At 42.5% G+C, this 23,064-nt stretch overlaps 1 protein-coding gene across 16 annotated transcripts in view; it reads left to right on the top strand.

The window, feature by feature from the left end:
* The window catches only part of CAMK2D (calcium/calmodulin dependent protein kinase II delta), a 375,227-nt gene that overhangs the window by 101,023 nt on the left and 251,140 nt on the right, over positions 1 to 23,064 (top strand). For all 16 annotated transcript variants that reach the window (XM_077476794.1, XM_077476792.1, XM_077476797.1 and 13 more), the window contains one exon: positions 2,176 to 2,235. In XM_077476794.1, coding sequence (XP_077332920.1) covers positions 2,176 to 2,235 — 60 coding nt within the window. The remainder of the gene's footprint in view (positions 1 to 2,175; positions 2,236 to 23,064) is intronic.

Genomic DNA, 23,064 nt, shown 5'->3' with positions numbered 1-23,064 from the left:
AGGCCGCGTACACACGGGCGGACTGTTCGCCCAACTTAGTTCGTCAAACAATCCGACAAACAGTCCGCTCAAAATTTGCATGAACGGACTTGACCACACACGATGAACGAACAGTCCGCTGAAAGCGTGCGCGATGACGTGAACGGCACGTACGACGGGACGAGAAATTCGACGTCCAATACACTGCAATGCAACCTTCGCCGTGTAAATCCTTTCTGAGCATGCGCGAAACTTAGTTTGTCGAACAAGCCTACACACGAGCGGACTGTCCGCTGAAACCAAGTTTCAGCGGACTGTCTTACGGAAATTCCGAAAAACTTTGTTCGTCAGACTGTCCGCTGAAACTGTCCGCTGAAGCCCACACACGAGCGGACTGTCCGCTGAAACACTGTTCAGCGGACAAAGTTGGGCGAACAGTCCCCGCGTGTGTACGCGGCCTTATGCCCCGTACACACGAGAGGACTTATGTCCGACAGACTTCCAAAGGAGTTCCGCCGGAGTTCCGACGGAGTTCTGACAGACTTTTCGGCCGAACGGACTTGGCCACACACGATCACACTAAACTCCGACGGATTCGAACGTGATGACGTACGACCTGACTCGAATAAGGAAGTTCATAGCCAGTAGCCAATAGCTGCCCTAGCGTCGGTTTTAGTCCGTCGGAGTAGCATACACACGAGCGGAGTTTTCGAAGGGGACCGGGTCCGGCGGAGTTCCTTCGGGAAAATTTGAAGCATGCTTCATTTCTAAAGTCCGTCAGACTTTGGCGAATCAAAAGTCCGTTGCAGCCCACACACGATCGGATAGTCTGACGGACTCGGTCCTTCGGACTTTGGATGTTGAAAAGTCCGCTCGTGTGTACGGGGCATAAGAGTGCAAATTTCTCCCTGTGGAGGAAGCTTCCAATTTTGCTGACCATAAACATGAGATAATCTTCTGGAAAGGAGAGCTTGGTTGGGGAGTGAACACTGATAAGCAGTACAGACAGGCCAATCTGAGTATATTTAATATAGGTTTAATGCTGAATATGTGCCTGTAACCCCAAGTGTTCCATGAGTTTTCTATAATAAAGGATATATGAAGGTTAGCTCTGTGTAATGAAAGAGCCATCTCACTGCTGCCATAGATGCCGGAAAGTGAGGTGTGTGCTGGGCCAGGACACCAATGGGTGTGCTGAGACTATTAGTGCATGCCCCGTGTAGCTAAATTCAAGACGAAAGGCAGAATTCCCCACTAACAAAAGTTAAAGTGGAACTTAGACATTATATTATGTAGGGTGTTAAACGAATAGGATGGGAAATTACATAGACTAAAAAGTGTTTAGCAATTCTTTCTTTAGCAGATACTTGTGTATCAAGAGGCTTTTCTTCATAGGGAACAATTCGCTTTCATCAGTTATTTGCTTTTTTGTAAGAATTGCATTATACCTGTTTGCTGTTGTGTGAAGAGGAGGGGCAGTCTCTAAAATTAATAAAATAAAACCCATAAGAGATGAATACTGATTGGTTTCTGTAGACTACTGTATAGTGCCTTACATCTTTAAAATGTTAGTTTAACCTTTCAGAACAAAATGAAGGTGAACTCACACCCTATACCCTCCCCACCCCCCCCCCCCATCTCCATTGCACTTACCTCTGTGGGTGACTCCCTTTTACTATTCATGTAGCCCCTTGCAGCAGTCCCAGGGTTTAAAAACCTGTTCTTTCCCTAGGCACTGATGGATCAGTCACATGCAGGCGTTCACCAATCAAAATCTAGCCTAGGGTAAAAGGCTGCACAGATTGGGAAATGTCTCACTACCTGTGATTAGCGCTGTGGGGTGTCAGCTTCCTGCTGTGCACATGGCGTTGTGAACGCGCCTGAGCTCATCCTTACAGCACAGCAAGAAAACTGGCCATATTCGGTTGGAGAGGCTCTCATGCTTAGCATGTTCAGTTTGAAATAAGAGAGCAGACAAAGTAGCTGGATCCCCAGGTATTTCCGACATAGGAAGCAATACAAAGAGAACATGATACTTTGTAACACAAATAGTGGTACAACATACACATATCAGGAAATGTTGGGGTAACATATTCTTTAATTGAAGAAATTGCACACTGGGCATTTTCTCACTTTAAGTGGCCGGTAATGGTAAAATGCTTCTCTTTCTTAAATTGTTTTTTTTTTCATTGGCAGATCACCAGAAACTGGAGCGTGAAGCAAGAATCTGTCGTCTCCTGAAGCATCCTAATATTGGTAAATAATATTCAGTCTTGTAAACCATTCATTAGATTTGTATCTGTGACTAATGTGCTCATATATGGCTCAGTCCTACCTAAGTATGGTGTAAAGTAATCTGTGCCATGTTAGCTAACAAATTCGGCGATCTCTAAACATTTTCCCTGTCATATCCTCCTTGTGGCCAGAGCCCAAAGCAGTAATATTTTAGATGTGCTTCAGACAAATATGTTTTACAGTGGTTACATTCTACTTCCTTTCATGCAGCATTCCTTTTTTTAATTAATACAGTCTGGGGTTTTATTGGTCTTTTCATCAATGGATTCTAGTATTTAAAGTGGTTGTAAACCTTTACATATACCCAGTGAAGTGACTGTCCTCAGGTGATACACAGATATGAAACAAATCATCCTTCATAAGTTGTACCTCTTTATCTGCAGCATTCTCTTCTTTGAACAGATTTAAAGTGCAGAATTTATAGTTTGTCTGAGCTGTCAGAAAACAGCGAGTTGAAAATACACACTGCAGAGCTCAGTGTGCAGAGCTCTGAGAACTGATTAGAGGGAAGGGACACACCCCCTTTACAGGACACAGGAACAAGCTGAGGCTGTCAATCATAGGCTGTGTGCTAGAGCTCCCTCCCCTGTCACCTTTCTCTCTTGGTGTCAGAAATGACTACAGTGATAGCAGAGTAACGAGGCAGCAGACAGAGACGACACTTAGTGCTCTTAATTGAGACAAATGCACACTATAGAGCAGGGATATGCAATTAGCGGACCTCGAGCTGTTGCAAAACTACATTTCCCATCATGCCTCTGCCTCTGGGTGTCATGCTTGTGGTGGTCAGAGTCTTGCTTTGCCTCATGGCATTTTTAGTTGTGCAACAGCTGGATGTCTGCTAATTGCATGTCCCTGCTATAGGGGAATATGCTTTGTTCATATATCATGTTTGAGGTTTACAACCACTTTAAGCCTTTTGCGCCAGATCCTCCCAGCCCTCCTTCCAGAAGTTTCACATGCCGGGAGGTGGGGTGGGATTTATGATCATGTGACCACAGTGGTTGGCTGTCACGGCGATTACATGATTGGAAATCTCTCGATTGCTTCTTGCCACGTTTTGGCTATTTCACCTGTCTGTGTGACAGGCACACTGACAAATCAGGGATATCAGAGATGGGCTGTCCCCTATTTCTACCACATTAGCACACCAAAGAATGGCACCAAAATGTAAACAAAGAGCAGACATCATGGGCACAATTGCAAGGTAAGTATGCATCTGGGGGGCAAAAGGGGGGAAACATTAGCATAGTGGAGGAGGATAAAGGAACTTTGTTTGAAAGTGCTTTTAGAACACAAAGTGAAAAAACTTTAACAATGAATAAATAAACCTAATCCCAACTAATTTTTTTTTAAAGTGTCCCCCTCTCACGTGCAAATACAAACACATATATAGATGCCACAAGCATATGTAAACAATGGGCACACACACGTGAGGTATCACAGTCAATGTCAGAGTGAGAACAATAATTCTAGCACCTGGCTTCCAGTTTAACTCTAAACTGATAACCTGTAAATGTGTTTAAAGTGTTGCCTATGGAGATTTTTAGGTGCTATAGTTTATCACCAATCGACCAGCGTGTGCAAATTTAAAGCATGACATGTTGGGGGTTATTTATGAAAGGCAAATCCACTTTGCACTGCAAGTGCACTTGGAAGTGCAGTCACTCTAAATCTAAGGGGTAGATCTGAAATGAGTGGAAGCTCTGCTGATTTTATCATCCAATCATGTACAAGCTAAAATGCTGTTTTTTTATTTTCCTTGCAAGTCCTCCTCAGATCTACAGCGACTTTACTTTCAAGTGCACTTGCAGTGCAAAGTGGATTTTCCCATTACGTATCTATTTACTCGACATATCATTTTTATATTTTACCCCAAAAAGGTATTATATTGGGTTTGTGTACACTAAAATACACTAAAAAGTGTAATTTTTCCCGAAAATTTGCTTTTGAAAAATGGCTGCTCAAATATCATAAAAAAATTGCAACAACCACTTTTTTATTCTTCGGAGTCTCTGCTTTCAAAAATATATAATATTAATGTTCCTAAGTAATTCTATAGCAAAAAATGCTTATTTTATGTGAGAATATGTCAGAATTGGCCTGGTTTTTGAATGTCAGTTCCTTTGATAGAGCATCTCATTGCATCAATAAAAGACACTATGGGGGTTATTTACGAAAGGCAAATCCACTTTTTTCCGAAAGTGCACTTGGAAGTGCAGTTGCTCTAAATCTGAGGGGAAGATCTGAAATGAGGGGAAGCTCTGCTGATTTTATCATCCAATCATGTGCAAGCTAAAATGCTGTTTTTTATTTTCCTTGCATGTCCCTCTCGGATCTACAGCGACTTTACTTCCAAGTGCACTTGTAGTGCAAAGTGGAATTGCCTTTAGTAAATAACCCCCACTATCATTTTACTGCATATTCCAAGCGTATCTTTTATACAGTCCCAAGATTTTACTAACTCACACACCAGGTGAGTTAAAGATAGCTGTGATGAGCCGGGTTAACACTCCCTATATTTAGAATATGTAAAGCTGTGTGTGAACATGCACACATTCAGTTTTCCCCTCTCACGTTCTTGCTTTTTTAATGTCTTTGTGACAATTAATTTTTCTTCCCTTTGGACTGCCAGTGTTTCTGCCTATTAGACAATCAGACAATGTGGGTATTTGGCTACATCATTAGAAGAATCTGGCTGCAAAGCCACATCTCTGCCATTTGCAATGCCAGTTTACACTGGCCCACAGCACTGGGTGTAGCTGCCATCTGCCCTATCATCTTTAGAAGCTCCAATTTGCATAGAGCTGTAAACTATGTTTCATGTGGTGAAAGAACTTCTGATTTAGTTGCCAGCTATGTCGGGAAAAGCGTAGCATCTTTTTTTTCCAGAGGCCTAAAGCCAACATTTTCTTAAGCTAGTCAGTGATTTTGACATGGTGTATAAAAGGGAATACATTTCAAAGTGTACAAATTTCCTTTATCTATTTTAAGTTGAAAAAATAAAAATAAAGTAACAAGTCTAAAGAAAATATACCATATAATTCAGATTTTCTGTTTGCGGCTAAATCCGTTTGTCCAGGGCCATTACTTAGGAACCTATTATCTACTGTAAGAAATACTCAGAGAAGTGATCATTTGTCCTTCAATATTAATCATACATCATTCATGAGCAATAAATAAGCTTTGATGCAAGCCCTTACTGACCTCTGTAGCTGTGGACAGTCTGGAGCAACTCATCCTCCAAGTTCTCAAGATCTGCTATTAAGTCCTTTAAAGAGGAAGGTAAACCCTGTTGCATACTTGCCCATTATACGACACTTACCTGCAAAAGAAGCCCGCACTGTCCCCTGAGCAGGCCGCGTCTATCTTTGCCCCTCTTCCTTCCGGGGACACGGACTCTGGCTCTGTGACTGGCCAGAGTCGCATGTGCATGATGTTTAGTAAGGTTGACTAAAGTCACCAGTACATCCAGTTCAACCTGTGAGTGTCTACAATTGTCCCTATCCCTGTACATTGCATGCTCACATCGGTCCCTACCCTAAAGGAACCCACAATCCAAGGTCCCCATTCATATACTAGGGCCAATTTTGGACAGAAGCCAATTAACCTACCTGCATGTCTTTGGAGTGTGGGAGGAAACGCATGCAGACACAGGGAGAACATGCAAACTCCAGGCAGGTAGTGTTGTGGTTGTGGTCACGGTACACGCTGGTGGGAAGAAACGGCACGGTGGTCCGATGACAACATCAGCGCACTACAAGTGAAATATCTCTACTACTTATAGATGAGCCTTATTCTAGGCTTACCTATAGGTAAAAATCAACAAAAAGGGTTTAACAATCACTTTAAGTTGCGTCTCAGCATTCTGATTTTCCATGCTTTTTGTGCATCTACCTGCCCTGTGTTTTCCTTAGGCCGCCCAATCACGATTCAAACCATTAACCTCTTGGCGCCAGGGCCTCTTGGCCCTTCAAAAGTTTTATCTCATGGGGGGGCAGGGTGCAGCTTAAGCCCTGATTGGATGTCACAGCGGTCACATGGTCCAAATACTCGCTGTAATCGAGAGCTTTCTGTTAGTCGATGGTAACTGTCTACGGGAGTGTGCAGCACGCACCGGGGGAGAGGAGAGAGCTTGCTGCTCTCTTAACACTCGGCAGAAGTGCATCTGCTGAGCGATTAAATGAGGCGCCAGCCCCAATAAGAAAAGAAAATACTTTATTCCTTCAGGGTACCCTTGCACACGGAAGCACTTGGGTGCTCAGTAAAAAAAAAAAAAACCCTGCTGCTTGCCCGTCACAGGGCTAAATAAAAAAAATAAAAAACACCTGCCCGGTGCCTGAAACTGCATGTAATGGGCATCGGGCCATATGATTTGCACATCCCTGTAAACAACAGAATGTTTGCGCTCCACATTACCTATTAAATCATATTAGGTAGAAGAGAATGCTAAGAGTGTTTTCTTCCCGCTATCACACATTTTAGTCACATGCTGCCACCGCAGTGTCTTCATACTAAATGCCATACTGACAATGTGTTTATATTCTCTCAATATAGGGAACATTTGCAACTTCTCTGATTGAATGCTAAACGCGCTGCTAGGAGAAAGCTAACGTGTCTATTTTCTGAGTTGCACAAATTGTTCCTCATTGAATTCCTGCTGCGAGCTTAACTTTCAATACAGAATGTGGCACATATATAATACAGAGCCAGGCAAAAGCGTTCGCTAAGTAGGGCAAAAATTACTCCACTCTAGGTCTTCCACATTAATAATTGATATTTGTCTTTTTTTTCTTCTCCTGGCTGTAACAGTCTCTGGATTCTGCAGAAAATAGGGGTCAGAGCTTGTTATTGCATATTGCATGAAGCATCACTTAAAAACCTTGCAAAATGCTAACGATACAAAGAATAATGTGTGCTGAGAATTGGATATGGGGATCATTTCTGACAGTTTGTGTATCCATACACAAGCAATGGATGTAATGTTGTCAGTCATGATATTAGTATGTTGTCATGCACACAGAAATCTTTTCAAATAGAACTATGGCTGTGGACATTCAAGTGTTTACATATCTTAAAGCGGTAGTAAGCCACTATGTGTTTTTTTTTTTCCCTGGAACTTGCAAGGTAAAGCCATAATGTGCTAGTATGCATTGCATACTAGCACATTATGTGGAACTTAAGGCTTCCACCTTCACCCATCTTCCTTTGGGTTCACGGACTCTTTGTGATGAGATAAAAACAGAGAAAGTGACCCACTCGTACCCAAACATAGAGAGACATGCCTCCATCTCTGAACATTTACAAGAAAAAGGGAATGTATATGGGACTTTATATGAGGCATGTTTCTGTTGATGATAATTTAAGAAATGCCTAGTTATAAATTGCTTGAGTGTCACAATCCCCAAAGGGGAGTCCATAGATCCATAATGAATTCAATAATAATTTTCATAAATTAATAAATATGATATATAATGCATAGTCTAAAAAAAACAATACCTAGGGCAAACAAAGAAACCATAATAAATATAATAATAATAATAATAACCCATTTAATATCAATGATAGACGGACATGATTGGTACAAGCAATAGCAATGGGGGTTATTTACTAAAGGCAACTCCACTTTGCACTACAAGTGCACTCAGAAGTGCAGTCACCGTAGATCTAACGGGGACATGCAAGGAAAATGAAAACAGCATTTTAGCTTGCACACGATTGGATGATAAAATCAGCAGAGCTTCCCCTCATTTCAGATCTACCCCTTAGATTTAGAGCGACTGAACTTCCAAGTGCACTTGTAGTGCAGAGTGGATTTGCCTTTTGTAAATAATCCCCTATGAATAAAATAAACACATGAATCAAATTATCATGTTAATTATATGTATTTGATTCATGTGTTTATTATATTCATTGTTATTGCTTGTACCGATCATGTCCATCTATCATTAATATTAAATATTTTATTATTATTATATTTATTATGGTTTCTTATCAAAATTATTATTGAATTCATTATGGATCTATGGACTCCCTTTTGGGGATTGTGACACTCAAGCAATTTATAACTAGGCATTTCATAAATTATCATCAACAGAAACATGCCTCATGTAAAGTCCCATATACATTCCATCTTTTTTCTCCGATTTTTTGTGTAGAGGTGAAACACTACCCATCCTCTCTTTTTGGTTCCAACTTTTAATATAAAATTGTAACACTTTCATGATGGAGGGTAAAATAGATCTCAGACAAGTGAAATTGGTAAATTTTGATTGGTTTCAAAGGTTTACAAGTTATATACAACTTTGGAAGTATAGTTGTTCCAGAGCTTAGTAAATGACGTAAAGCTCTGCTGACTTCCATCATCCAATCATGTGCAAGCAAAAATGCTGCTTTTTAAAAAAAATGCTCTTGCATGTGATTGGGTATTCTTTGCATTGTAAAGCTTTTCCACATTTACTATTTACTCCGGGGCAAATGCACTTGCAGAGTGCACAGTCTATTTGCCTTTAGTAAATCCAGCCGATGTGTTTTAGGTTATTATGTAACAATCTATTTTTAGAAGCAGTGTGATGTGTTTCTTTGATGTGACAGAAAGCCCTTCTTTGCATGGAGCTGCAGGTCAGTACAGCAGGAGGTCAAATGAGGGTACTTTTGGAAACTGTTAGACTTGTAATGATCTCATAAATGATTAACTCCGAGTGCATGCAGTATTTAAGAATGATATCATTAAATGCTTTTAGCAAGTCTCACAAACAATTCAGCCCAAATGAGAGATGTGTCTGGCCAGTTAAAGGAAATGCTTTTCACTAGACCATCTGAAAGTCATTAAAACCCATTTCTCAAGGTACTGGTGTAGCTTTTACCAACTATGAGTTGTTTATTAAAGTGTGTGGCCAGAACTGTTGTGCTGGGATCCATGGAAACCAATAAAAACACTTTCAGTTAGAATAGCGAAGATAAAGAAATGAGAATAAATGATTTTGCCTTTTTTACTATTACATGTGAAGATGCCTACTTTTTTGCTGTAAAAAAATTTTTTTGGCTCTCTTTACAGAGAATTTCTTCTGAAATTGTTTGATTTTGTCAATACGTTTATACAGTAAGAATTAAGCGTTAAATTAAATAAAAACGGCCTTCGCGCTACTACTTATAGGTGTAAGGCCGCGTACACACGGGCGGACTGTTCGCCCAACCCTGTCCGCTGAACAGTGTTTGGGCGGACAGTCCGCTCGTGTGTGGGCTTTCAGCGGACAGTTTCAGCGGACAGTTGGACGGACAAAGTCTTTCGGAAATTCCGAAAAACTGTCCGCTGAAACTGTGTTTGAGCGAACAGTCCGCCCGTGTGTGGGCCTGTCCGCTGTACTTTCGAAATGAGCGGACTGTTCCCGCTCGGAAAGTCCGCCCATTTCGAGCGCGTGTACAGGTAGGCGGGGCCCGCGAAGGATACGTCGCGGGCTCCGCCGCCTGGAATGGGCTTAAAGGGGAACCCCAACGCCGAAAAAAATCGGCGTGGGGGTTCCCCCCAAGTCCACACCAGACCCTTGTCCGAGCACGCTACCCGGCCGGCCAGGAAAGGGGGGCGAGCGAGCGCGCCCCCCCTCCTGAGCCGTACCAGGCCGCGTGCCCTCAACATGGGGGGTGCCTTGGGGAAGGGGGGGCCGCGCGGCCCCCCCACCCCAAAGCACCTTGTCCCCATGTTGATGAGGACAAGGGCCTCTTCCCGACAACCCTGGCCGTTGGTTGTCGGGGTCTGCGGGCGGGGGGCTTATCGGAATCCGGGAGCCCCCTTTAAGAAGGGGGCCCCCGGATACCGGCCCCCCACCCTATGTGAATGAGTATGGGGTACAATGTACCCCTACCCATTCACCTGTGAAATAAAGTACAATAAAAAACACAACACAGAGAAAAAATATTTTATTGCACAGCTCCGGGGGTCTTCTCGCCGGACTCCTCCGCTATGTGTGTGTAGCTCTTTTGCTAGCGGAGGAGTCCGGCTTTCTTCCTCCCCGCCGCCGGCCTCTTCTCCCGACTTCGGGGGTCTTGTCCCCCTCTTCGGTTCTTCTGCCGGGCCACCGCGCCTGGTCCGGTGGCCCGGTCTTCTGTCGCCGTCTTCCGTTCTTCTGTCGCCGCCTTCGGTTCTTCTGCCGGGCCACCGCGCCTTCTTGTAGCTCTTTTACAGGCGGTAGCCCGGTCTTCTGTCGCCGATGCCGTCGCCGCCGCCGCCGCCTTCCGTTCTTGTTGTTGTTCTTCTTCTTCTCCTGGAGATGTTGACTCGACGAGCTCTCCGGCCGGAATGCCGGGGACGCGCTGTGCGGTCACTTATATAGTGACAATGGGGCGGGGTCACATGGTATATGTCACATGGGTTGGTCACATGGTGACCCCGCCCCCTTACGATGTCATAGTCCCCATGTGACATCAACCCATGTGACCAACCCATGTGACATATACCATGTGACCCCGCCCCATTGTCACTATATAAGTGGCAGCAGAGCGCGTCCCTGGCATTCCGGCCGGAGAGCTCGTCGAGTCAACATCTCCAGGAGAAGAAGAAGAAGAACAAGAACGGAAGGCGGCGGCGGCGGCGGCGGCGACGACATCGGCGACAGAAGACCGGGCCACCGCCTGTAAAAGAGCTACAAGAAGGCGCGGTGGCCCGGCAGAAGAACCGAAGGCGGCGACAGAAGAACGGAAGACGGCGACAGAAGACCGGGCCACCGGACCAGGCGCGGTGGCCCGGCAGAAGAACCGAAGAGGGGGACAAGACCCCCGAAGTCGGGAGAAGAGGCCGGCGGCGGGGAGGAAGAAAGCCGGACTCCTCCGCTAGCAAAAGAGCTACACACACATAGCGGAGGAGTCCGGCGAGAAGACCCCCGGAGCTGTGCAATAAAATATTTTTTCTCTGTGTTGTGTTTTTTATTGTACTTTATTTCACAGGTGAATGGGTAGGGGTACATTGTACCCCATACTCATTCACATAGGGTGGGGGGCCGGTATCCGGGGGCCCCCTTCTTAAAGGGGGCTCCCGGATTCCGATAAGCCCCCCGCCCGCAGACCCCGACAACCAACGGCCAGGGTTGTCGGGAAGAGGCCCTTGTCCTCATCAACATGGGGACAAGGTGCTTTGGGGTGGGGGGGCCGCGCGGCCCCCCCTTCCCCAAGGCACCCCCCATGTTGAGGGCACGCGGCCTGGTACGGCTCAGGAGGGGGGGCGCGCTCGCTCGCCCCCCTTTCCTGGCCGGCCGGGTAGCGTGCTCGGACAAGGGTCTGGTGTGGACTTGGGGGGAACCCCCACGCCGATTTTTTTCGGCGTTGGGGTTCCCCTTTAAGCCCATTCCAGGCGGCGGAGCCCGCGACGTATCCTTCGCGGGCCCCGCCTACCTGTACACGCGCTCGAAATGGGCGGATTTGCCTCCTCCTTACGTGGGCGAGTCCGTTCATTTCAAAAGTTGAGCGAACTGTTTGCCCAACCTTGTTCGTCAAACAGTCCGCTCGTGTGTGGGCAAGTCCGCTCATGCAAATTTTGAGCGGACTGTTTGCCCAAACTGTTTGACGAACAAGGTTGGGCAAACAGTCCGCGCGTGTGTACGCGGCCTAAGACTACGAATAGGGAAAAAATTGTGATGGACTTCATCCAAGAAAAAAATATATATGAGTAAATAAGTGATACAATGAATAACATTTAAATACACGAAACAAGTGTTATCAACACTAAACAAATGTGCACGTGCAAATTGCAAATAAAGTGCTAATAACTGCAACTGGAACTTGTAGTATTCCCATAATACCAAACAGTAAAAAATAAAATCCATAATGATCCTGCGCAGATACAATGTGTAATAATACATATTTAAAGTGCTGCGTGCTAAAAATAAATAAATAATAAATATTTAGAGAGCAGGCACAAAATTTAGTCCATATAATAAGTCTTTAAAGAGGAAGTAAACCCTCCTAAACATGTTTAGCTTGTTAGATAATGCTTTTCTCAGGCAGCTGATCGCTGCCTGAGAAAGTAAACTTACTTGTGTAGTTTTTGAAAAAAAACGCCGTGTACATGTCTGTGACGTCAGCCGCGCTTGCGCAGTGTGGACGAGCGAATGCGGCGTATATTGTATTGCCGCCTTTCATCTTCCTGCCTCTCTGCCTTTTTTTAATACGAGGCATTCTCCTCATTGCGGCAGAGGAGAAGTCTCGCGTTGTAGATCGAGGCTTGGTTAGGATTTCTTATGACGCTACGGCGCATGCGCGAGATTTCCGGAGTGAAATCTAACTAAGGGCGGAAATGACGTCCGGAAAGGATGTCAAAGCCAGAATTTGAAATGGCGCGGGCGATACCCGGAAGGGAGATATTTTTGAAACGATCAAAAAAGGTATTTACAGCGCTCGTTTTGAGAAATTACATATATAGGATGAAGGCTGATGTACACTATTAGAGTAACAGTAGAAAATTGGAATTTTTTTGGTCGGGTTTACTTCCTCTTTAAATCAGGGGTTGACAAATTTGCTTGGATTCTAGGAGCCAGCTAAAAAAGTGAGGAGCCAGGTCCGTGACGGCGATCTGGACCTGTCCCTGGCCTGACATTGAGACGAGTGAGGGGAAGATAGCCCCCAGCCCCCCACATATGAGATCACCTCTCATTGGACACACCGCTTGAGTGCTAAATGGCCGCTGTGATTGGCCATTTAGCATGATCTGTGATTTGCTGTATCCAAGGGACACGGCCAACACAGAACTTCCCCGATGCGCGCCCATGGCGGCGTTCAGAGGGGAAGTAAACAGGAGGATGTCCAGGGACGCCCTCCCGGCAATTGGTGTCCGCGCTGTAGACATCTTTTGTCTATAGCGTGGGCACGAAGTGGTTAACAAAAGAATGTGACTTTTATTTCCGCCATGTTCCCGCTTATTAACGTCATATCCCCGCTAAGGGTTAGATCAGGTCCGCCTGAAAAACTGACAGGTGAACCTGATCAGACAGCCCTTGTGAAAGGGGTCAAGCAGGGAGGATTACAAATAATATTTTTTTTTCCCCTTAATTAAAATAATTTTTTTTACTTTTTACAAAAAAAAAAAAAATAATAATAATATATATATATATATATATATATATATATATATATATATATATATATATATATATATTAATATAATGAGAAGCCATTTACCAGCCACCACACTCACCGTTGGGCAAAAGGCGCCAGATGACGCCCGCAATCACTTCCGTCTCTTCACTTTGGGAATGAAATGGGCGGGCAGTGAAAAACAGGCAGGGGAGCTTCACTCCATTAGGATTAGCATTATTGGAATAGGGTGTAATTTCTACATCCACCACAAGATGGCGCCAGACTACCAAAAGATTTTAGAAGGCCGCAAAGCCGCGGCCTCAATTACTGGCTGGCGCGGCCCGATGCAATTGCGCGGCGGAGTTTGGGGTCCAAATGGAGACCGGATACCCCAGCAGCGTTGCCCCAGGCACCAGGACACGAATTCTAGTCGCAAATGCGACCGGGCGCCCAGGGTTTGTCGAGCCCTGCTTTAAATGTTGTTCAACGGCACCAGAGGTATTCAGATAGATTCAACTCGGAGAAACAGCAAGTGAAAAGTATTCATATAGCACGGAAAGATATGGGCTCTCAGAACTCTCACCTCCACTCCTTGATAAAATAGCACATCACGTAAAGTAAATAGCCTCCTTTACCACCAGGGGGTCTTCAACTGTAAATAACTCGAAAATCATGGACATCCACACTGGGCCACCAGGGGGCCATTCATCCCTGTATTAACTGTATTGTGTACCAGGTAGCGATTTCCACAAATATGTGCCACTCAATGAAAATACATAGGGAGAAGGAAAAGGCTCTAATAGTGTAGCATTTTAGTCAAATGAACGGTTTAATTTATTAAAATACGAATCAGACTCTCACATTTAATAAAAAAGTAAACAGCACACAAAGGAAATTGTGTCCTGGCATCTTCCGCCAGTCTTACGTCACTTACGGTATTACGTCACGGCCACTCCCTACGCGTTACGTCAATCACGTGACTTCCTCAGGGTCTTTTTGTGCCTGCTCTCTAAATATTTATTATTTATTTATTTCTTTTTAGCACGCAGCACTTTACATATTTATTATTACACATTGTATCTGTGCAGGATCATTATGGATTTTATTAAGAATTAAGCGTTCCTTCCTTAATAAGGGCTCATTTAAACTTGTGGTGGTGGTGGTGGGGGGGTTAAAGGCATTTTTAAGATTGAGAGGTTCTCTATTTTTACGACGGAAAAAGTTACAATGGGAAATTCCGATTGTCTGTAGCAATCCTGTTGTGCAAAATTCCTACGCATGCTCGCAAGCATTTTCTCGATTCCTCATAGTATTGTACGTCACCGCGTTCATGATGGTTGAAAGTTCAGAGAACTTTTGTGTGACCATGTGTATGCAAGCCAAGCTTGAGCAGAATTCCGTCGGAAAAAACATCCAAGGTTTTTCTGACTGAAATTCCGCTTGTGTGTACGGGGCATTAGAGGCGCCTGAAAGACGGTAAACTGTTACACTAATATAGAGTCCTAGAAATCTTAGGATCATGGACGGACATTGCATGGACTTATAATGCTTTTCAGCATGCGCTACTACCATTGTATCTGTAAGTGGCCTATGGTGTATTTCCATCGCCTTTATATTTACGAACTTGTAACGATAACACCACATTTCAATTGGCAAATTTTCAGCTCTTCAACAGATTGCATTACAGAATTAAAGTGTGTTGAATTGATTTTAAAAAGCATATCTGGGAAAGCCATCTGCAATGTTTATTCCACAACTTTTTTTTCCAAGACTTTGGAACTTTTTACATCAGAACTATTTTGACGAGCTGTGTAGGAGCACTTGAACTTATGAAATGATTACATTTCTGTAGTGGAATTCCCACATTCCAGACCTCTGACCTCAAGAAAAGGATGAAATCATTTTGAAGTTAAGGGAGTTTTGCAGGTCAGATATGCACACTTCAGTATGTTGTACTGAATACAATGTTTTGGTACCATTTTTATGAGCTATTTACTGCTGCTAATAATATGCCATGTTATGTTTACTGGGAAGAATGACCATACATTAATCTTTTTTTTTTTCCCATTCAACCAGCAAGCTCAAGGGGATAAACTATTTGATTCCCCCATCCTCAGTTTGTTCTATTCGCTGTTCTACTGTGTTCTGATGGCAGGGAGACCGTTGTCACAGAAACATTTTCTAAAATTGCATTGATGTAAATGGGCACCATTAAAAATAATGTGATTTCTTGTCATGGGATTCTTTGCAACTCATGTCGCATCTGAAATCGCACTGGTATGAACCAGGCCCAAAAGGGCTTTAGTACAAGATCTCTTAAGCTACTTTTTTGTTTTCAATCTTCAAGATCCTCAAAGATCACAACAAAGATTCCAAGGTCCCCATTCACACCAGAGCATTCTGTAGCTTGAAGCTCAACTATGGAACTCACTGCAATCGCCACTAGGAATGCTTTTACTTCGTAGAGCTTCACCAGCTCTAAAAACAATACCGGTGTTATGGCTGACAGCTGCAGCCATAGCCATTATTTAACCCCAGTATAACCATTTGCAGTCAATCACATACATGTACATTGGCGGCAGGTGGTTGAAAGGTATTTCTGAAGGAGGGACAATCACATCAGTCCCCATTAAAAGTTTACCCAATAACCAATGGCACATAAACATGCAATTTTCTATGGATACAGCCTTTCTAACCTGTATGATTTGTACTGTGGAAATCTCATGTGGGAGTACCTTGAAACCCCAATACCGCAATAAATTAATCTAAAGCGAGTCTTGGACCTGCAGCTGAATAAAAACCATAACTGAATGCCATTTAGTTTGCTACAAAACTGCGCATTTAAGCAATTGTCATGTTTCCTTTTTTTCCCATTAAATACAGTTTTCATCGTCTTTTTTTTTTTTTTTTCATCCTTTGTAGCAGCTTGGTGCTGATCTGCTGCTCCACTTCCTGTCAACATGCCTGAACTCCAGCAATGACTATATGGGGTTTCTTGGGAGGAAGGGGTGGGGGGGGTTCTGGATGGTGTCAACAATGGCCCATGTGCAATTTGTTTTGCCACATCTACTTTTAGTCTGCAGCAGTTTCCCCAACCTTTTTACCATGGATGAACCCTTTAACCACTTCAGCCCTGGACCATTTGGCTGCCCAAAGACCAGAACACTTTTTGCAATTCGACACTGCGTCCGTTTAACTGACAATTGCGCGGTCGATCGACGTTGCTCCCAAACAAAATTGATGTCCTTTTTTTGCCACAAATAGACCTTTCTTTCTTATTTTTCCCACTATAAACAAAAAAAGAGCGACACTTTTGAAAAGCACGCATTATTTTTTACTTTTTGCTATAATAAATATCCCCCAAAAATATATAAAAAAACATTTTTTTTCCTTCATTTAGGCCGATATGTATTCTACATATTTTTGCAAAAAAGAATTGTATTAAGCTTATATTGATTGGTTTGCGCAAAAGTTTTATAGCATCTACAGAATAGTGGATAGTTTTATGGCATTTTTATTAATCATTTTTTTTTTTTACTAGTAATGGCAGCGATCAGCGATTTTTGGGACCATTGGCATTAATACAGCGATCAGTGCGATTAAAAATGCATTGATTACTGTAAAAATGTCACTGGCAGTGAAGGGGTTAATGTGTTTCCTAGTTTGTGTTCTAACTGAAGGGGGATGGGAACTGTGCAGGGAAACTAACAGATCGCTATACATACCCTCAGAGAACCGTAAACTGTGTGTTTACACACACGGTTCTGGCTTCTCCATGTACCACAAGCGATCACGGAAGCTCCTTGCAGGTCTATGGTTAGTTCTACCTCCGAGTCCGGTCTACTATCCGAGTCCATCCAGGTCTGGAAGCAGAGCATGCCCATGTAAAAAAATACTTACCGTTTTAATTACATTATCATATTAAAGGGTATGTGATTATTTATTGATTGGGTTTCCCCACCCTTCAGTTGTATGAGGTCAATGCAGAATTTAAATGGAAGTTAGAGACAATGTAAACACTGCACCAGTCCTGTATAGACTGGACACAAGTAGGGAACATCACAAATGTGTGGACGTAGGTGTCCCATTGATAGGGCAGGTACATTTGTGGAGTTATCTGTTTTGTTGACATTTCTTTTCTACCATCATCTTGCATTTGGCTCCAAGCTCAGGGGCAGAAGACATGTTTTCAAGAATCCCTACCTAATAATGTAGAATAACTAGAATATTATGTAATCTAGCCTTGATAAGACAGAGAACCAAAATGCTGTTTCTACCTCATAGGGTCATAAGTAGAAGCCAGCAGGTGGTCTAACTTCCCTGGTGGCTTTCCAAACTTATACTTGTGGCTGTCCTTTAAATAGTTGGTATTTACAAGTTCCTGGTATCCCAGTCTGCTCCTTTAATACAAAGATGCTCTTGACATGGTCATGCAGCTAAGATGGTATCTAGTTGTGTCCAGAAATATGCTTTTTGTGTACAGGCGGCCGCTTTTTCTAATATTTAGTTCTGGTACACTGAATGATCATTTTATGTGGAAACAATTAACTTAGGGTTCATGCATAGAGACCGTATAGCCATTTGTCATGCCTAGTATACATTTCTCTATGCTTTCTCACACTATGGGAGCCACTCGTTCCATGTACAGCCTGACATAAGTGGCCTTACTCTTGTAAGCACAGATACTTTATTGCATCAACGTTTACTCACCCATGCATGTGTGACATCACATTCAGGAAATTAATCGGATGTGCATTCACATGTAGTCACTGATGCAAAGAAGTGTCTGTGTTTACAAGAGCATGGCCATTTACAGGCTGTACATGGAACGAGGGGCTCCTAGAGTGTGGGAAAGCATAGAGAAATGTACACTAGTCATGAAAAATGGCTATAACTGCCCATGTGCATGAGCCATTAATGATCTTACCTGAATTTGTCAGTTGATATATATCTAATAAAAAACTTTGTTCACTGAATAGAGTGCTCTGTAGAAGTGTTGGAATGGCCTGCATGCTGACATTTCCTGCAGTGAGCTGATAATTGCTTATTTTAATTAAAACCAATTTCATTTACCACAAACAACCCTCTGGTGGTGTGTATGTAATTAGTTCATTATTGCTTTTATATCTTTAAGCAAAACCTGGCAGTGTAGTAATACTGAATATTTTATTGTCTTTATCTATGGTCTGCTAATGGCAGTATTAGTTTTTTTTTTAAATGTGACGGCTATCTAATGGCTTTGAAAATGTACTGCAAAACTGCTCTGTGTCTTCAAAATGTTCTTAGAACAATTTTAGATACACATTTCGGGTACAAATATCAGCCTTGTTCCTTTTGCCTTTCATGTTCTAGCCCTGTCAACTCATTTAATATCCAATAACAATTAAGACATTCCAAATATTGAAATCAACTATCACCATAAGCGCTTGAGAAGAAGAGTCTACAGCTCTGATACGACATAAATACCAGTAGGCAGAAAAAAATTAAGCCTCGTGTGTGTTTGCCTAGCTCTCCTGAATGCCTGGCAAGAGAAAATCAGCATCAAAGCACGCATAAAGCCGCATTTATGCAAACCTGTTTAGGCGCATCAAGAGCTTTAGCATTATTGCATTGGCCAGAATATGTATGTATTCTGGTCATTGAAATTAAATAAACCTGAACCGCTAAACACATCTAGCGTTAATGTGTGTTTAGGTGCATCAACATGCTGCTGCTCCCGAACAAGCAGGTAGTGGGTTTCTTTTCTGCCTGTTTAGAGGCAGAAAAAGAAAATGTCAAACGCTCCTAAAAGTGGCATTTTTAATGACCTGTGTGGATGAAGCCTTAAACTAGTTATATAAGATAATATAGCACAGTGAAATCCTGAAAACATGACCTGTTGGTGCGCCTTGAGGCCTGGAGTTGAGAAACTCTGATCTAGCATACTGGAAGATCGCCCACCCACTGTCCGTCTGCGACTGTGGGGTCTGTCATTATTGCCTTTCGACAAGTACTGCAAGGCTTTATAATAGCTTTCCATTGTAATTTCAATTGTTTGGTCACTCGAAACTGGAAAAATCATTAGACCATAATTTACTGATGGAAATCTTCAGAATCGCCAACAAAACTGCCAAGTGAATGTCTAGCATAACAGCTAAGTGGTGGTGCAGTATGATTACAATAAAACATACCTGTCACATTTTATGAAGCAAAATTACAAATCTGAACATCACATGCAAATGCTAAACAGGGAAGATGAAAGAAGAGGAGGGGGAGAATACAGGAGAGATAAAGAGGTGGGGGAGGGAGCTCTTGTCCAAGGTCTATAATAGAGATTTAGATTATTGAGGTTTTTTTTGTACCATTTTAGAGTAGTTTGTGTTTTTTTTTTTTTTTCAGGGGGTCCTCAAAATTTTGATCATATATTTTGTCGATGTTTAACAAAGGAGTTAGGGATTGTAATCAGAAGTGTATGTAGGAGGTGCAAAAATGGGGAACAAGGTTAATTTCCAAAATACTGTCTCTACTTAGTAGAAATGATGCCTTTATTTACAAGGGGCAAAGTAATGTTTAAAGCCACTGATTATTTTCCAAGTTAAGTTTATAAATTTGATGAGCCAGTTTGGTATCATTATTTTTACTCATGAAATGGAAAACAGTAAGGTCTCTTTCGCCCTGGCAGACTCTGCTCAGCGAGGGATTTCTGCTGATCCCCGCTGAGCAGGCAGATGACAGTTCTGTGTCTGGTCCGCTTATGCAGAGCGAACATGGACACAGCCTACTTTCCTCTATGAGCAGTCGGATATAACACGGGCCTCTTGTCCATTTTACATCGATCCAATCTGTCAGATGGATGAGGAATGGGATCTCCATCCATCTGTTTTTAGCAGATAGGATTAGATTGGATGTCAGTGGGTGTTAATAGATCCGCCGCTCCATAGAGGGCAACGGAAGGTCCGATCAGGTCCACCTAGACAATTGACAGACGGACCCAATCGGTTTGTCGTTGTGAAAGGGGTCTTCCACATATGCTTTGACTTTATAATGGTTGTCCAATTTTGGACCTCTTTTAATATCTATATTTTGTCTGATGTGTTGAAGAAAAGTTTCCTGCGAAAGGATTAAAGAGAAAGAGGGTAAGAAGCAGCCTTGTTGCAATCCATTGGGGAGATTAAAGAATTCCAATAAAGATTCATTAACTTTAGTTACTGCCACTGGTTGAGCAATGTCTCTGTATATTCCCTGCATTTAAAGTGGAACCAAACACCACAAACTGAAAATTCTTTTTAATACATTTTTAATATTTATTTATATTTAAAGCAAACTCACCCATCCATCCATGTCTCCATGCTTTATTTAGTTGGGAAATCAATCTGAAAAACAGCCCTCTAGCATTTTTAGGTGCCATCATCTTGATAAAGGCAGATGATTCAAGTAGCATTTACTTCCTGGAATCCATTCTGCTCAGGCAAGAGAGTGTGATTAGCTAAACCCCTCCTCCAGATGAAAGGAAAATGCCCATGTAGACTCCTGGGATGTATGACATCATTTTGGCCTAGGCCAAAAACTACAAGTTGGCCCATATTCCCCAATATGAAATGTGCCAGGCCCATAATTTTTCTCTTGGATTTACTAGCTGAAAAAGGGAAGGCTGTTAGCAGGCTTTGTGTGCACAGGCACTCCTCAAACCTTCAGCTCCCTCAACATATTTTCTATGGGATTAAGGTCTGGAGACTGGCTAAGCCACTCCAGGACCTTAATGTGCTTTTTCTTGAGTCACTCCTTTGTTGCCTTGGTCATGTGGTTTGGGTCATTGTCATGCTGGAAGACCCATGCATGACCCATTTTCAATGCCCTGGCTGAGGGAAGGAGGCCCTCATCCAAGATTTGATGATACATGGCCAGTTCATCATCCCTTTGATGCGACAAAGTTGTCCTGTCCTTAGCAGAAAAATGCCCCCAAAGAATAATGTTTCCACCTCCCTTGTTTGACGGTGGAGATGGTGTTCTTGGGGTCATAGGCAGCATTCCCCCTCCTCTAAACACAGCGAGTTGAGTTGATGCCAAAGAGCTTGATTTTGGTCTCAACTGACCACAACACTTTCACCCACTTTCTCCTCTAAATCATTCAGATGTTCATTAGCAAACTTCAGACCTTCAGACAGGCCTGTACTGCAGGATTTTAGTCCTTCACAGCGTAGTTTGTTACCAATTGTTTTCTTGGTGACTATGGTCCCAGCTGCCTTGAGATCATTGACAAGAGTCTCCCGTCTAGTTCTGGGCTGATTCCTCACAATTCCCGTGATCATTGAAACTCCACGAGGTGAGATCTTGCATGGAGACCAGACTGAGGGATATTGACAGTTATTTTGTGTTTATTCCATTTGCGAATAATCGCACAAATTGTTGTCACGAAGCTGCTTGTCAATGGTCTTGCAGCCCATTCCAGGCTTGTGTAAGTCTACAATCTTGTCCCTGACATCCTTGGACAGCTCTTTGGTCTTGGCCATGGTGGGGAGATTGTAATCTGATTGATTGATTACTTCTGTGGACAGGTATTTTTTATACAGGTAACGAGCTGAGATTAAGAGCACTCCCTTTAAGGGAGTGCTCCTAATCTCAGCTCATTACCTGTATAGAAGACACCTGGAAGCCAGAAATCTTGCTGATTGATAAGGGATTAAATACTTTTTTCACTCATTAAAATGCAAATCAATTCATAACTTTTTTGAAATAGTTTTTTGGGGATATTTTTGTTATTGTCTCTCACTGTTAAAATAAACCTACCATTAAAATAATAGACTGATCACTTATTTGCAGCAGGCAAATGTACAAAATCATCAGGGGATCAAATAATTTTTTCCCTCACTGTAGATAGCAGCCTTTCCTGAGCAATGTTTGGAAGTCGCTATGACTAAAATGAAACCATATTCTAAAATGGTAAGGAAGATTTGATCAGCCTGCCCTGAACTCCTCCAGTAGGAAAATGTCAGTTACATAGAAAATTGTACAATAATAGAAGCTATCTGAATGTGCCATCAAAGCACAGTAGAATACCTAAGTACTATTTTATTACTTTAGAAAATCATAAGCACCTGGAGTGTCAGTTTTATTTCAGATGCTTTTGTTATCTATTTTTAGTGGATTTTTCTTTTCAGTATTCCGATATGGTGGTGCTTTGTGTTTCAACTTATCACCCTTGTTTAATGTGCAAGGACCTGTAAAATACTTAAGTGAGGAATGTTTACCCCAAGAACATTCCATGGATGACAGAGATATCTCAGTGATAAGTGGACTTGCTGAGATCTGCTTCCCGCTATGCTATTATTCAGTTATGACAGTCTCGATTCATTTAGTAATGACTACCTGCAGCAAAGACATGGGCAAAAAAACATTATCGGGCTGGAGGATCCTCAATACTATTTATTCAGAAAATAGATCTAGCTTGTAAATACCTTTTTACTTTTTAGTACAACCAGCATCTTTTATATACCATTTTTTTTTTTTTTTTATCTTTAGCATATATTTTATATAATTTTTATAATTAATTGAGCATCATAAAGCACTGACCGTTTACAGTGTTCTGTACCCAGATTTATAGACAGTAAAAAACACAACCAGCAAGGTTACATATGTGGAAAAAAAATAATGAAATTTTCAAGAATAATACAATTTTGTATCAATGTAGAGAGACGCCATGGGGTGGATTTACTACAGAGATATGCAATTAGCGCGCTTCCAGCTGAT

Source organism: Lithobates pipiens, unplaced genomic scaffold (genome assembly GCF_037356315.1).
Source record: "Lithobates pipiens isolate NorthernLeopardFrog02 unplaced genomic scaffold, aLitPip1_a1.2 Scaffold_13, whole genome shotgun sequence".
In the NCBI taxonomy this organism is placed as follows: Eukaryota; Metazoa; Chordata; class Amphibia; order Anura; family Ranidae; genus Lithobates; species Lithobates pipiens.
The sequence above is the reverse complement of the archived record's forward strand: the minus strand, read 5'-3'. Positions and strand labels throughout refer to the sequence as shown.